This window comes from Balearica regulorum, chromosome Z (genome assembly GCF_011004875.1).
Source record: "Balearica regulorum gibbericeps isolate bBalReg1 chromosome Z, bBalReg1.pri, whole genome shotgun sequence".
Taxonomy (NCBI): domain Eukaryota; kingdom Metazoa; phylum Chordata; class Aves; order Gruiformes; family Gruidae; genus Balearica; species Balearica regulorum.
The window spans coordinates 83,462,015-83,479,274 of record NC_046220.1 but is presented as its reverse complement, the minus strand read 5'-3'; the positions used below and the strand labels follow the sequence as shown (position 1 = coordinate 83,479,274).

The 17,260-nt window shown below is 39.6% G+C and overlaps 1 protein-coding gene across 5 annotated transcripts in view; it reads right to left on the bottom strand.

The window, feature by feature from the left end:
* The window catches only part of KATNAL2 (katanin catalytic subunit A1 like 2), a 32,391-nt gene extending 15,333 nt beyond the window's left edge, over positions 1-17,058 (bottom strand). For 2 of the 5 annotated variants that reach the window (XM_075741323.1, XM_075741327.1), the window contains exons 1-11: positions 16,902-17,058; positions 10,257-10,327; positions 9,701-9,867; positions 7,478-7,520; positions 6,951-7,074; positions 5,927-6,037; positions 5,330-5,428; positions 4,479-4,556; positions 2,290-2,388; positions 1,704-1,767; positions 307-425 (exon numbers count right to left, since the gene is read on the bottom strand). In XM_075741323.1, the coding sequence (XP_075597438.1) occupies positions 307-425; positions 1,704-1,767; positions 2,290-2,388; positions 4,479-4,556; positions 5,330-5,428; positions 5,927-6,037; positions 6,951-7,074; positions 7,478-7,520; positions 9,701-9,867; positions 10,257-10,327; positions 16,902-16,952 (1,026 nt within the window). In that variant the 5' untranslated portion in view covers positions 16,953-17,058. The other 3 variants (XM_075741324.1, XM_075741326.1, XM_075741325.1) reach the window with 3 other exon arrangements.
* Between the last annotated feature and the right edge of the window lie 202 nt (positions 17,059-17,260).

Genomic DNA, 17,260 nt, shown 5'->3' with positions numbered 1-17,260 from the left:
AGTTAGGAAATCTGCTTGCCTGTCTCTTATTCAGTGAGTCAAAAATCTTTGCTGCCTTCAGGACATCTGCTTCATCTTACATTACAGAACTAAAATTCCACAGCAAGAATCCATTGTGAGACTGCAGAATTGATGTTATTCCCATTTTATAAGCTAGATATGAACAGAGTCACATGTTTCATCCAAGACAGGAAAGATTATGAGTATCAGAGGTATACTTACTTTCCAGTTTGGTCTTAAACTCCGGTTCTTTAAGTGGGAACCTGATGATTTTTAAAGTATAATAAATGAGATAATAATTCTTACCCGGACAAGTTTTTCTGAATCACCCCTCCATTTGCTGACAATGGTGGATGCTGATATGTTGAAAAAGGTTGTATTGCATTCTGTGGCAACAGCCTTGGCAAGCAAAGTTTTTCCAGTACCTGCAAACAACAGTGTTGAAGAAACTCACTCTCTAAAGAAATACGATGCAAATGTTTGAGTAATTCCTCTCATTCTACCATCACTCAGATAAAAACACTAAAATAGAAAAAGTCATAAAATCACAGAATGGTTTGGGTTGGAAGGGACCTCTAAAGGCCATCCAGTCCAACCCCCCTGCCATGAGCAGGGACATCTTCGACCAGATCAGGTTGCTCAGAGCCCCGTTCAACCTGACCTTGAGTGTTTCCAGGGATGGGGCATCTACCACCTCTCTGGGCAACCTGTGCCAGTGTTTCACCACCCTCAGCATAACAGATTTCTTCCTTATATCTAGTCTGAATCTCCCCTCCTTTAGTTTAAAACCATTATGCCTTGTCCTGTTGCTACAGGCCCTACTAAAAAGTCTGTCCCCATCTTTCTTATAAGCCCCCTTTGTGTATTGAAAGGCCACAATAAGGTCTCCCTGGAGCCCTCTCTTCTCCAGGCTGAACAACCCCAACTCTCTCAGCCTGTTCTCATAGGAGAGGTGCTCCAGCCCTCTGATCAGCTTTGTGACCCTTCCAGAATTGTCTGGAGAAGCTCAGTTAAAACAGCACTGCAAATGCATTCCCCAAATTCTGAAGTAGTACACGCTGAAATAGTCAGATGCCTTCTGTGGCAAGTACATCTAAACATTCACAGGAAGAAATGGAGTTTACTGCAGTGACAGCCTTTGCAACCTGACTCGGATGGTACTTGTACTCTCTTTGTCCCCTCCCAGCCACACACGTGGTGGCAGTGCTCCTCTCAAGTGGAGCAAAGGGAGCAGTGAAGCTGTGATGAGATGGAAAACACCCAGCTAGCACAGCAGAGGGCAAAGTTTCCATCCCATTTCCAAAACAACTCCCAAATGCAGAAGAAAGAAGAAGAAAGAAAGGACATTTTCTTTCATAAATCCATGCCAGATTTATTCACACTTTGTGCAATCAGGTCAAGCCAAACATGAGTTATATGGCCCAAGCTGAGTAAAAACAGAGATATAACATGAGTTCTCACTCCTCTGGTTAGTGTAAGTACTGTTTTTTGGGAGATTCAGAAATAGTAGCAATAGTCATGGGTTGTGAGAAAGGCAAATGGACATGTTTCAGTGTGAGAGGCAGATGTAATAATAATTTATTTCACATTACAGAATGTGTTCTTTATCAACACATTTGATCTAATTAGCATCAATGATTTATCGGGGGGACAAAAACAGAAGTAGTGACAAACAAATGGATATGGTGTAAAGCTTTTCATACCTGGTGGTCCATACAGTAGTAATCCTTTCCAAGGAGACAGAATGCCTGTAAACAGCTGGGGGTACTGTGGAAACCAAAAAGTAATTCAGGGATTAAAAATGTATCATCTATAACAAAATGCAAGGGATTCTAACCCCTAGTCCCCATTGCTCCCAACGCATTCAGGAAACCTAACAAATTTGAAGAGAAGGGACAAAACCCTCCAAACCAATACAATATATATGATCTGAGTTCTGAGAAGAATATTGTATTTACCATTTGAAATTAAGTGAATTCTTCAAATGCAATTGGTTTGACATTCTCTCAGTCACTTCCCATTGAATTAATATAGACCAAATCCAGCACCTCTTACATCGCCAAAGGTGCCAAAGAATAGGACCCAAAACTTATGATTTTAATATTGAAAGGCCATTTTCCTATAGGAGAATGTGTACACCATTATCAGATGAAACAGAAGCAGGAATAGTTCTAACATGAACTGTCTGCAAAAGCACAGAGACAGTGACAATCTAAAATATCACCGTAATTACAAGGAAAATGCTAACGAGCCCAACACTGGTTTTCTCAAAATTATTTAGTGCCATACCCTGATGGGATAAACAACTGCTTCCTTGACTAGTCTTTTAGCTGCATCCAGTCCAATAATATCCTCCCACTTCACATTTGGATTATGGAGATAAATATCCTGCAACATACAGCACATCCTGTTAGTAAAATTTCTTGTGCACTAGGATAATGACCTCTGGCAAAGTAAAAGAATCGAGTCAGTTATAAAGTAAGAGTGCTATTAAGTGATACAAACTCTATTATTTAACCCTACATACTAGGGACCTCCCAAGAGGAAAGCATACACAGCAATCATTTCTACAGAGCTGCCCCGGGTTTCCCTAAGAGCATATACACAGCCAAATGTATATGCTGAGCAGATCTGTCTCTCAGATCTGTTTTCTGTTAGTTGATTTTAGTAACCAATTAACATACAAAGAGCTATGTGAACCTGAAGGTTCACCAACCCTAATGTTTTGTCTCTGATGCTGGCGAGTATTGGATGTTTAAAAAAAAAAAAAAAGCAACAGGAGTGACATGTTGGTTCATATTTACATTCACCAAAATCCGCAACCAAAGGACTTTGATAATTAAAATTATATCTTAGTCTTTGAGTTCAAACATCCTTTGACATTCATTCTTCAGTGAATTTCTCTTACCTCTTTTTTGAACATGCTTATTCTGTAGTAATCAGTTCCACAGTTTAATCATGTGCAATGTGAAAATACTTTTGTTTGGTTTAAACTTGATGCTCAGTAACTTTATGGCTGCACCTATTACTTATCTTATAAGTAACATGAAAAAATGCTATTTACTCCACACTATGACACATTTTATATGCTGCAAGAAAAGGTGCGAGAAACTCTGCAACAGCAGGAAAATTTTCCCCTAAGCATCTATCAAAAGATAGTCGGTAATTAGTCTATGCCCTGAAGCACTCACTAAATTAATTTCATTTAATTCATCAAACTTTCCAAATCTTCTGTGAATCTTTCCATTTGCCTTAGTAATATTTGGTGGCTTTGCGTTCCAGAGACTAATTGTTCTGCAGAAAATATCACATCCTCAATAAAAATACCTGGGATAAATTCTGCTCTCCAATAAAACAAGGTAGTCCCCAGAGACTGAAGAAAAATTACATGCTTATATCTGTGGGGAAAATTTGATTTAATACAATTAGAAAAATTATCTATATAGAGTAGATTACACTTTCCCTTTCTATTAACAGCAAATTAAGATGAATCAGATTTATGATACTAAGTAGAGACTTCCATAACTGTTTCCAAATTAAATTAGATTGTAATGTGAAATAGATACCACATGCTATTTATTTTTATTGATTTACACAGTGTTGATTACCATAGCAACTAGGAACATACAGGCACAATTTAAAAAACATACTATAATGAAGGCTAAGGCAAGCCTATTACTTTTTGTTAAAGCAGCAGCAAGAACACCACTATTTTAAAGGTTTACCATAAATGAAAAAACAGACAGTAATTTAAATGAAGAATCCCCAGTCTGCCCTGGGATACAGTGTGTTACTGATGCTGCCCATGCAGCTCCTGTGCTGGGACGAAAGCCTCCAGTAAGAGCATCTCTCAACTGCGCCAAGCGAAAAAGACAAGGAGTCCAGATGATGCAGGCAGCGCAATGGAACGCACAGGACTAGTATTAAAAAAGAATGTGAGAATATCAATGTCTAATGAATTTGGTACATGGTATCTAGTAGGTACACTCAGAATCAGGATATTGCTGCAATACTGGCACACCATCCACACTGAATACAGCCCAATGCCTTGAATGGAAACTGCACCCACAGAGTTGAATCAAGGTTTTTCCCATCATTTGATCACAGTTAGATAATACATTAGATAAGAGTTGGTATTAGCTAATATATTTAAATCTCTCTTTTCAGTGAGGTTTTGTACATTTTCTGTAGCAATAAGAACAAAGGGAAAAGCTATGACAGTCTCATGGGTACAGCATGATTAGATTACATGTTCCCCATTAGAAAGGAATGGTCTTAATTACTTCCTCCCATTGTGTATCAGAAAGAAACACCGTGACATGTAAAGAATGATTTGTTGGGAGTTGCATGATAAGACAAATAGCTTGCAGATTCAAGAACAAGCACCATCAGTGACAATAAAAAAGAAACAAACAGCATTCTCAAATGAGAAAGATAACCAAGATCTCTGTACAACCGAAATGGAGATCCAATCTTACTTTGCTTACAACTGTTGCAAGTTCTCTCATCTCACCAGTCATGCCAATAAAAGCGCTAAGGGGTTTCAATAATCTTTCCTAAAAAAGACAAACATAAATTCTTGTCAGACTTCAATTATTTTTAAACAGATGAACAATGAAATAGTTTCAAAAAAGTTGATACATCATAATAATATCAACTTTTAAAGCTGTAAAAATAAGGATAATAAAAAAGACTTCGAAGTAAGCCATAATTGCAGTAACTCATCTTTTCATCTGACAGAATCTAATCCTGAATTAACATTAAAATGAGCAGGTCTCTTAGTGCACATGTAGTCCTAAACATGCCCTACAAAGATTAAGAGTGAAAAACGTAACTATGGGTGACCACATTGTCACAGTCTCTGCTTTGAAAATTTCTTCAAGTGTAGCAGTTGCTGGGCAGGCTGACACCAAGTAAGTTGGATGCACTGTCTGAGAAGCTATGGCTTGTGTCAAGGAATGATTACAGAAAATTTGTCTCGACTATCACCAGCTGAGGTGAGCACAAAATAACATACTGACTTCAAAGGAACCAGAATTTCACCCTAAGAGGTTCTGTGAGTTTCTGCAGTTTTGGCAAGGGGGGAGGGGAATCATAATGTATCATTTGTATTTTTTGCCTACTTTCACGTTCAAAGAGTAAACAACTGTCAACAGATTAGGCCAGTATCAAGTATGACTGTCCATTCAAGAAGGAAATACACCACTCAGAAATCTAAGTCCTTTTTTAGCACTTAGGAACAAAGACAACGTTGTTGCAGTGTTTTATTTTTATCTTATAAAACTGTTGTTTATATTCATTGGATGGAAATATGAACAGAAACACTTACTGATGGATCTGGATCACAATTAAGGGTGTTCAAGGCTATTCCATTTGATGATACTTTGACAGCATCCTGAATTGTCCCATGGAAGTCAATTACCTGGCCCTAAAGGAGAAAATAATGTTGTGATAAGCTTTCCCATGATGGTAACTCTGCTGTTAAAATTGCATCAGGCCAAATTTTGCTTGCTATTACAGCAGTGAGTTTCCTTACTGCACATACAGTCCTAAATATGGCAAAACCTGACCACGGAATCTGTGGTAGCAATTGGGAAAAAACCCCACGCATCTCCTCAGTCACTACAACAATTTAATTGCAGAGCCTCTTATCTCATTCAGGAATTTGAAATTTATCTTCAGTTTTAGCTATTACCACTGGGTTTTAAAACCAAAAATATTTTTCCTTCTTGACAGTGTTTGAAATAATACTATTTAATGCAAGCAGAGCCTCCTATACAAAGAATTACTGCCCAAATCATAAAATTAACCCTTCAGCTAACTCTACATTTTATATAAAAATAGACACAAAAAGCTCACATTTGATATTTGTGAAAAACTTTCATGTGTTTTTTCTACATACAGATTTCTGTCATAAATCACATACCAGGTTTCCACCAACCCTTCTTGAGTGAGTGCTGTCTCCTCCAGTTTTGTTGATTGCTGAGATGCTTAAACCAAAGTCAGATTGCTCCAGAGTAACTGCACCGTCATTATTCTAAGAAAAAATCCATTTTAAAACACATATTTTGCCAAATAGATGATTTATAGATATCATTCCATCATAGGTTATCATCCCACCTCTTCATGTATATCATTACATGGAAGTTGCAACAGTAGTCCCATATTTGTCAGACAAACACCGTTGTACATTTAGTTAGACTTCATCTGACTAGTGACAGCAGTGGTGAAAGTCATGGCTCTAGAGCTCAGCATTCAAGTTATTTCATGCACAGAGCTTCCATTTTAAGTTGTAGAAACCAGCATTTTACATAGCTATGAGAAGAGACACTTACAAACAGTGGAAACGACAGGCAAGTACAAGGCACAGCATGTCAACTCAGAAATGAGGAGCCATTTTAGGATTGTAAGTTACTGTGACATTCACTTCATACCAGTCATTGCTGTAGTGTCCAAAAGCTAATTTTTTTAAAGGTGAGAGAAGTAGTCAAAGGTGAGAGAACTAGTCAAAGGTGAGATCCACCCTATGCAGAAATAAGGACAAGAACTTAAAAAAAAAAAAAAAAAAAAAAAAAGAGGCTCACTTCACAAAGAAGTGCTTACAACTAACACCAGACTTTCTACTTGGTTTGTTTGTCTGGCTTTCTGGCACTGAAGAATGAATCTACTGGAGTTACTGGGAAAACTCTGGTTGCTTTCAGTGTAGATTGAATTGTATGACTCCTTTTTCTCTACTTTTTGCCTGTGACTTGCTCCCCAACTCACAGCCAGGCAGCATATTCTCCTGAAGACTTGCATCTATAATCTTTAAATTACACAATTAATAAACCCCATTAGCTACACAATTATTAATTGTGTAACTCACATCCTCTTGCTGCCTGTAACCTCTCAAAATAAAATCACATTAATTTCAACTGTAATACTGCCAAGGAAAAAAAAAACATTTAAACCTGTTTGGGGGTCTCCTTGGTGGACAATTTAAATTCTGTTGTACTCCCAGGTGAAGTTTTTGACAACGGTCGTTGCAGTGTCTGATGTTTGAGCCTTGGGAGATTCTGAGAAGAGCTTGCTGCCCTAGAATTACAAAAATAGTATCTTGAAAGGCTTTCACAACTTCTTTTTTTCCTTTGAAATATCAAAAGATTAAAAGGCAGAGTTTTCAAATATAACGGTTTTGGGCTAACTTTGCTCCCACTGAAGTTAAGGCATCAGTTTAAATCACAGCAAAGTTCAATGCTTACTGCTTTCAAACACACCACCCTACCTTATCCACACTGCAGAAACTTTGTAAATTGTCTGCATCTCCATTTTGGAAATAAGTCTCTATTTTCCTCTAAGAGATACAGAAAAACACACCACACAGCCAACAGCGTGACTCTAGGCTTTAGCATTCCTATGGTATCACAACATTATTTTAACCATATTGCTTCTACAGGAAAATTTCCTGCCCAGAAAAATCCCCACACATTTCTCTTACCTTCTTGGTCTTCCTCCAGTTCTCAGCTGTTGTTTATTTTCCACTGTGGCAAAATTAATATTAAAATGGAAAATAATTAAGGATATAAAAAAGGGCAACTTGTGGGTTTTTTCCCCTTCAAAAAGATTTTTGAGCACACACTAATGACCTTGGAAATAACAATACATAAACAGGAACAGCATGATTACAAGCAATGCAAGCTTGCAAAAATGTTTTGAAAACAAACTGATATTGGAGAGACCAGTTTGGCTTCAGGCTTGTTAAATTTTAGGCTCATTCAGTCTTTGGTTTCTTTGCTTACATTTTAAAACCAATATAATTTTCACTGTAAAATGGACACTATCAGAAATTAGATTAACTAATTTAATATATCACACAGAATACTTATTTAAATGCTACTATTTTTTTCATTATTGAACTGGGAAACAAGAATTTGCCTTACTGCTCTTAATAGTATCGTTACTATGTTCAACATACCAAGACAGCATAAATGTCCTATTGCAATGGTGGTTATCAAACTATGTTATTTTTTTGCACTTACATAATTTGAAACATTTTCTGTCAAAGAAAAGCTTTGTTTTCACAAAATGTCAAACTTACAAAGCCCAGATGTGAACTCATAAAGCCAAGGGTTTGTATCATACTAGCATGCACCTAGCTGTTCCAAAATACATCTCTTATCAGTGTTCTCTGTACAAAGCCCTTGCACCCAGATTCTCATACACTTACACAAAATAATCCTTCCCAAACAGCTGTTTCATTGAAAGAACTGGGGAACACGGTGTACTGAGAGGCAGCAGAGCCCACACGTGAAACTTGTAATCCTGCGGGTACATCTACAACAGCGCAAACTGCAATTCAGCATAGAAATGAGTTGGTTCTGTAGGACTTGCTGAGAGCGTTACAAAGAATTTAGTGGGAAGGGCTGCGTATACCATGATCTGAGCATGGACACAATTTAAGGCAGGTTGCAGACTACTAGGTAGCAGCTTCTCAAGAGACACACGTGCAGGAGGGAGGCTGTTTAGGCTTCAGGGAAGAAAGGATGACACCCCCCTGCTGGCATGGTTGCCATTCTGGGCTTGGGTAATGGCAGAGTAGCCCATGTCTGAGTAGCTCTCCTGACCAAAAAATATGTACTGAGAGCTTTGTAATACATTTTCCTTCTTGATTCATAACAAATCACTTTGATTTTGTCCTGCAAGGCTGCTCTTCTTTGTATTAACACCAATCAATAGGTTCCAGCCCTAAATCTCTTTCATGCAGATGTTTGCTTCCAGCTAGTACTGATTTTCTACATCACCGTTAATGTAATGATGACTAGTAGCTTTAGTACATTTCGAAATCATTTCACCTATACAGGTAATTTTATTATATTGATAGAATGTTTTGTTTACCTGTGGTTCCAAAGTTGCTGGCGGCCATATGAAACAATGACAACTGCTCAGAGATGTTCCCTGGCCAATCATCCCCTTCTCTGAGGATTATATTTTTCTCAACAAGACAAACAGGTAGAGATGGTGGTGTTTTCTGCACCCTCCAAGCTCTTTATAATTGATTCTTACATAGTTGTTCCATGGGTTCTACAAGTTGCATTTTATGCTCAAGTCCAAAACCATTCAGGCTCTCAGGGTCATAACAGAATGCTCATACTCTGATTTGCCCTATTCTGTGTCATTCATTTATACCTCAGACTTTAAAGTCCTTTGGAGCAAATAAACCTATTGCTTGTTTGGCATATTACCCTTTAGTATAAGAAAATGCACATAATAAATATTTAATGAGATTAGTGGTGATACTGTATCTTAGCTCATCCAAGCTAGTGCTTAGAAGTGTATTTCATTTAAGTGATTTATTTTCATTTAAAAATTAAATCCAAAGTAGAACAGACTTACTATTCTCTCCTCATGAGAAGAAAGTGAATATATCCATGACATAATATTTTGCACTTACATGGCATTTTCCAATATCAAAGCAGTTTTTAAAAGACAGAAAAATATCACCTTCTTGTTCCTCTACATAAAGAGAGAAGTAAGAGCAGAAAGACTCAAAGCCCTGTCTCTCAATTCTTATGTCCTGTCTGCTAGAACTATAGCTCTCTATCTGTAAGAGAGTTCAAACATTAAATGGCAACATGTGCGAAAAGTACAGTAGTATATGAGGCAAATACACATTTCAGGCTTTGAGAAACAAAAGTTTTCTTTTTGGAAAACAGCCACATACCAGTGTCCAGGACCTTTTTGGTAATTTTAGGATACTTTTGAAATTTTACAAAGTAATAGCTTTCATATTCCATCAAAATTGTCTCAAGATCAACATTGTCACAAACTTCAAAGCCACGTAAACTTATTTTTGTCTCTTGTTCCAAAGCATTTGCAGCATCAACATACCTGGTAATTTAAAAAAAAAAAAAAAAAAAAAAAAAGTCATTATCTTATTCTGATTTTTGAGAGAAAAACTAAACTATAGCATTAGTAAGTATATGGTATTTTTAACCTGTCCACAACTGTATTTATTATAAAAGCATAAACTCTATTTAAAACCCCTTTGCTGATTGCTCTAAAATATTTTTAAATTCTATGGGACATTTTTGCTGCAGAAACTGAAACAATTTAGCAAAGTAAACTGCCAATACATGTAACAGTAGTTTACCACTTTGCCACATCAAACCAAAGGGCCATGCTGTGCATCTATCCAACAGAGGACAGAAGGACACATTACAGGAGGTCAGACACACAAAAACCCACAGATGTAGAGCACTATTATTTAAAAAACATACCCTTCCTCCATTAAATAATGGAAAATTAGAATGAGGAGATTTTTTCGACGAGCTTCTGTTCGCATCTCATCCTGTGAATTAAGACAGAACTCTAGATCAAATGTAATATTCTCTTTATTGCTGTAAACAGCATCTAAGTGTAGCCTGTGGAAACAAACAAATTAAGACAACAGCATGTAAGAACTGTAAAACAACTCACTGTTAATAAACAGAAGTAAAATGGTTTTCAACATAATTTTTCTTACACATTATCAGGGCTACTGGATGGGTAGAAACTGTTCCCTGGAAAAGACAAAATTACTCTGAGGTTGAAAAAATAACTTACTTCCCATACTATGGTTATGTATCTCCAACATGTTCAGGCTGCTGTGAATTTCAGGGGATGAATCTTGCAGATCTCATGCACAGCATCTCCAATGGCTGTGCAAGGAAATCTTGTGCTCCAGCGTGGCTGTGTCCTTCCCTCTAGAAACTAGAAACCCACTTTCCGACTGCTTGGAGAAGGGAGGATGGAGAACAGGTCTGAGATCTGTTTGACTACACTACAAAGACCAGCTGTACACTGTTGGCATCTCCCATTTCATGGACCTTGATATATAAATACACCAAGTGAAATACAGAGCACTTGAAGAATTAGTAGTTGGGGATAACACCAAACTTGCCAGATTTTAATACAGGAGTGACCAAAGTCAGGTCTCGACATGCAGAAATGTCAATATGGAGTCAGTCCCATGGATTTCTTCACACGGATTGGAGAGCCCAAAGGCATTCACAAATGGTTGGGCAATAAAAATAAGGCAGCGCAAAACATCTTTGCCATCATTCAGGGAAGCTACATCTGAGGGAAGCATACAGTACAATACCAAATATAGCAAAAGGGACATTGGAAAGAGAAATCTTGTAAGATACTGGAACTACGTCTTACTCTGACGAAACATGCCGTGTATGCTAAGTGCCTGCAGAGAAACCCTAAGATTTTAGGGCCATAACAGAAGCTGCTACAAGGACAGCTCTAAAAATCAGCATATTGACTCTGGTCTGCCTCCTTGGGATTTGAAGCTGGGACCACAGGAAAAACAGGTATGGCCAAACCCAAATTTAGGCAAATAAATTATTTCCTTTCTCTTTCAGGATGCTGACATTGGGCATTATTTATGAGGACCCAGTGTGAGTATAAAAGACTGGCACTTCAGTGGATGGGGAAAGAGCAGTAGTTTGTAAGTTGCTTGCACAGCACATATATATTCCTGATGATATTGCACAGTAATGCATATACACACTCACGCTCCCAGTTTTCCTCCCTTCTACCCCAATTGAACAGTGCCTGCACCTATCCCTGAGAAAAAGCCTAGCCCAAGTGTCAGGGACCTGCAGGAGACAAACTCACAGATCTTTGTTCTCTTCACACTGGAAACAAAACCCCAGTGTCTGTAGCAACAACTTCTGCTGCTCTCTGCCGCTGCCTGGCACACAAACAAGCCAACTACTACTGACCAAGGTTTCTGTTTTTAAATCCCACAAGACGCATAAAAGGAATATCCATATGGAAAGACAACTATCCTATCCTCTTGGATGGAAGCATCATTCTATATTATAGCAAACTGTATAGCAGATATTTTCTGGGATGTTTGCTTCAGACGTGGGGCCATCTAGTGACACAACTAGGAAAGGGATGGGGTTTGCTTTTAATAATGTTTCCTGGGGTGACAGTGTATTTGTATTTCACGAATTAATAAAAAGATTGATAGAATCTTCATTCCGGTTTTCTAGAGAAAAGAAAGAAACTGGGCAAAAAAAGGAGGAGCCCATACCCCAATTCCAGGCTTTGCTACTTTTTATTGTCTTGATAAAGTCATGCAGCCACTCTGATTCAGAGTCCATAAGCAAGCTACAATACCATTTGCCTTTCAGTAATGGTACAAAGGTGATTTTTCTAGACCATTTGAGGGAGAAGAGTACTGCGTAAAAGCTGAGTAGACCAGTAACTCTTGAATGAAGTAGATAAATTCCTGACACATGCTGCAACAAGAAATGAACCAATTGGGAGAACTGTGATGAGCAAACAGAAAACTCTGACACCCTGGGATGAAAGGATCTTTTCCTTCTTATTGTTTTGAGGTGCTGGTGTTTGGAAAACAGATTTTGAATTGTGGCCCTTTTACTACTATTTCTCCTGGATTATCTGAATGTTCCGAAACAGGGTTGGAGGTGCAAGAAGGAAGTCATCATTTGCTGAGAGTCCCACCTGCATGTTCCCCTAAAGGCAACTGCTCCTGCTGTTTTATGCTGAGAAAAATTAACTGTTGCATTTGCCCACGTATCAAAACGCAAGATCACAGCTACCTCTGAATATTTAAACCCAGTACGAAAACACAGGACTTACCACAGAAGACAGACACATTGTTTCATGTTTCAGTATTTACAGTAATATTCTGAGGACAGACAAATTGCATCTGCCTGATAAACTGACAGGGCTTGCAATCCATATTTGGAACTCTCCTTGAAAAGAATTTGTATTCTGGTGTGTCTTCTGCTGCTGTTAATCCCACCAGGTTACTCCTGCTATCCCTAGAGGCATTTTAAATTCTAGTATAAACAGTGAGACAGTGATGGGCAACATCTCAAATACTCTTTTAGGTAGAGACTTGCTTTGGGCAGTATAGGACAACATTGTGTCTATGAGCAATCCACTTAAACATTAATGTTGTTCTTGTTGTGTTGACCATGCAGAAGCAAAAGTGAACCTTTACATTAAAAAAAGAGCCACATTTATAACAAGATAGTTTACACTGAGAGGTTCATTCTGTCTTTATCTTGTGTTAATAAGAATGCGAAAGGAATGGTTAATTTTGGTAAGTCAGACATCTGTCCAAAGAAAATTAACTAAGATGTTAATCAGTTGATCAACTGACAAAGACTCGCACTAGATTGGATCTGAAAAACAGAACAGAGATACCAATATCTCTGGTCCCCATTCTGTGAAGTTTCTATAAAACAAAGACAAATTAAGGACCATTCAACATGTAACTGTTTCCAAATCATAAACCTTGTGTGTCAGGAATGCACAGACCATCGTTTTCTCGACCAACCCCACAAAGCCACGTCTCCCTGCCTTTCACCAGCCTTAGCCTACCACGTACCCTCTCCAAGAGGTATATGAACCTCTGCCCACCAGTGCCACCAGCAGCTTTAGCTGTCCACTTAAATGGCTCTCTGCCTGTGCTGGTCTCCTTTCCCGAAACTCGGTTTATTTTCTAAGGACTGACCCCCACTGCAAATATGTTCACAAAACAATGTTCCTGCCACAGTACAGATAGATACTAACACTGCCCAGGACTCCTGCTGTGTTTAGACAGGAAACGGTAAATCTTGTACGGCGTGAAGAAAAATAGGAGTACTTACGAGTGCAAAGTTACTTAAAATTCAGTTTAGTTTTATAGTGATTTAGCCTTCCTGTTTAATTAGTATTTAGAATTGCTTGTTGTTTATAGCCACTGGTATTTCAATAGATGTTTAAGTGTTTAAAGTTTAATAAGCTTCCATTCTTAAAAGAACAAAAAACGTATGTAATTAAATTTTCAATTACTATAGGGGATTTTGGGGTTCATGCAATTAATAAAAGCTTAAGGCACTTAAGCGTGATCTTGTTTTAAAAACTAAATAGTTGAGCACTTAACTAATTAGCTCCAACACTTCTAGTGTATTCTATTTATTTCTAGCTAAACAAAAGAGGTATGTATTCCTTTCTTTGCAGCCATTTAAAATTAAACTCTAATAGAGTCATGCATCTTTAAATGCAATTGTTCATTTAGTCACCTTTTACTAAAATGCATTTACATTATAAATCAACCTAGCCTCTTGTGTAATTCCATCAAATTAATGGACCTGCTAAAAGATTAATTTAACCCCATAGTGTTTCATTATCATTTGACCCTGTATTTCTGCATGAATATATAGGATAGAATGAAGAAAAAAGTTACAGAGTAAGTCATGGTCTGGGAAGCTTGGAAATAAGAACTGTACTGCTGTTAACGTTGTGCCCCTGTAGATCCAACTGGGGCAATCAATAAGATGAGGTCAGAGGGATCTGTGATCAGAAATTTGGATAAGAGGTAAGCGTTTAACTCTATAATCACACAAGGAAAGATCTTGTCATAATACACACTGTCCCTTCCCTCTTTCTCCTTTGGGATCGCAGGATGACCGCCAAGTATGGAGTTCCTCAAGACCAAGCTGGGATCCATGAGTCAGGACAGAGAGAGTAGCTGAGGCACGATGGACTTGCCCTGTTTTATCCCCTCCTGCACCACCCCGTATTCCCACAGCTTTCCCTCTCCCCGAGCACTTTGCATGCTACACTTGCAGCCTTCCCAGGCTTTTTAGAACACTGATGTTCAACCATTTTTTGGCTTGCTGACAATATTGTTTGAGAAACACAAGCAGAGAAAGGAAAGGGTGAGTTTTAAACAATGTATAACTTGGCTGCCATTGAATAGAATTTCCTAGCACAAAGGCACTTTACTCTCTTCTCTCTTCCAAATTATACAAGCCTGCTGCAAACAATAGAGTTGGCAAAGTTTCTCAAGAAGGATTATGAATAGCTTTCATAACTAAAAACATACAGAAAGTTCACCACAGAAGTTACAGCTGTCCTAGTAGTAACACCAGGATGCATTTGAGAGGTGTTATGTTTAAAATCTAAAGACGTTTTACAATTTGAGTTTGATGCACTGCAATCAGAAACCTTTCGACTTCTCCCCCCATTGCAATAGTTACATGCCATTTTTCATTAATTCATGCTCCAACAGTAAGCGCCACTCACAGACCACTATTATCTCCCTCTTAACATTGCTGAAGCCGGGTTTTACACTGCCAAGATTTCACTAATTTGAAGTGATCTGCATTATAAATACATAAAAATGAATGGATGCAAAGTATAGTGAGTTATTAAACAATACTAATTAATTAATAGGCATTGACTCTCCCACTCATTTGTATGAATTCACAAAGTACTACTGCAGTTTACAATAATACTGCTTGTCAAGAGTGATGTACATAACAAACATAGGGAATATTTAACAATTAAAACCAGTGAAATGCCTCACAAAAATTTCTTTGATTGTAAGACTACAGTGGGTAGCTATGAACAGCCATAGAATTGTAATGCATATAGGAATTTATCTTTTTAAAACACTTTTTCCCCAAATTGCTGGAAAATAATAGTTTCCATTCTATAGAATGAACAGATTAATGGGAAAATGCAATACCGATAAGGACAGGACTGGGAACTAGGAATTCCAGTAATTATTTAGTGCTACGAATTAAAGATGTGGCAGCTTAACTTTTAGATACTGCATTGGAATACTGGAATTCAGAAAACAGAAATTAAGTATCTAGGCTCCCTCCACAGAAGTCAAGACCCTCAGAGCAAGAATCAAAAAGTCCACTTGGAAGCTTGAGGTTGTTCCTTAGTCATGGACTGGCTTAAAAAAAGTAGGCTCGAAACTTCTGCTTCTCTGCAGAATACGAACACCTCCCTCTACGCAAAAGATAAACTCCAATCTTTACATCTATCCTGCCAGAAGGCGTTGGAGAAGTCAGCTTACAAAGCAAACCAACCCAAACCCAGTGCTACAGCTCAGAGGGAAGAGTTCTTGAGCTTCAAGTCCTATTCCCACAAATGTTTCTGCATTTAGCAGTCAAAACCAGTCCTGGGACCAGGGCCACACAAATCCCCGTTGGTGAGGTTACAAACTAGACTCCTTTTTCTCTTATCTCCCTTCTGCGCATTAACACTGTTTTAATACCACATCTTAGGACACCATTCTCGGTGGTTGGGTTCTGAATCCACTTTAGGGCTCAGAAAGCCTGTGCTGGAGGCTCCCATTCCTAGGTAAATATATAATGTACTAATCTAAGAGGTTGACATGACCTAAAACTCAGTCTCAGAACCCCTCCCAAAACTACCTTTTTGTGAGCAATCCCGCCCTATTCACACACGCTGGGGACCTGCGTACGCATACAGAGCACCTGACACCTTTCTGGGAAGGGTTTTTAGCAGTCCTGCAGTGCAACCCTACAATATATCCTACTCCCGTTGAACTTCACCAGCAGATGGAAGCAAAAGAACAGGATAAGAAATTTAGCAAAATCCTGCTCCTTCTGGGCTTCCCGGAGCTCGACCCATCCGTGGGATGGAGACACGCTGGGACCGTACAGCCCTGACTTATGGAAAAGGGAGCTGAGGGAGGAAGGAATACGTACTCGTCCTCTATCGCTCTATCTACACCTGCCATGTCAGGGGCTGAGGGGAGCAAAGGGGCCTGCCCTGCCCTGCCCTGCCCTGAGGAGCCGGCAGGACAAGAAGCACTTTTTTTCCTGCAAAGGGAAAGGAAACGAGAAGGGGTGGCCGCGGGAAGACTCCGCTCCTAAGGAGAGCCAGGACCGCCGTCACGCCGATGACCCCACGGCCTCCTGGCCCGGCCCTCCCCACGCACGACCGGCTCCATCCCGGCAGCCACGGCACCGGCACGGCCGCCTCCCCCACGCGCCTGCGCACCGCTCTCCTGCGCCTGCGCAGAACTGCCCCGTGCGCGATTTCCATAGCAACGCGGACGCGCGGCCATCCGGCCTGCCGGTTCTTACCGCCTCCCTCGACTGGTAGGTGGTTCTCAGCGTTTGGCAGGAGAGCTCCATCGGGACGGGCAGCGGGCCCGGCCGCGGGTGGGTACGACCCGCAGGGAAGGTCACAGCGAGCTCCCGGCAGCGCCCGGCCCCGCACCCCGCGGAGACCAGCGGGCGCCGTGAGACGGAGGCCCGCCCTACCTCACTCACACAACCAATCGAGACGCCGGAGAGTGAAAGATTGCCCAGTGAACTGCCCAATTACAAGTGGAGTAGAGGATGGCTGTTACAAGAATGGGCCCATCACGGCGGGGAGGAGAGGCGGGGCTGACAGTAGTGCCGGCCAATCGCCTCTAGGCTCACCTGAGTAGTGAGGCAGA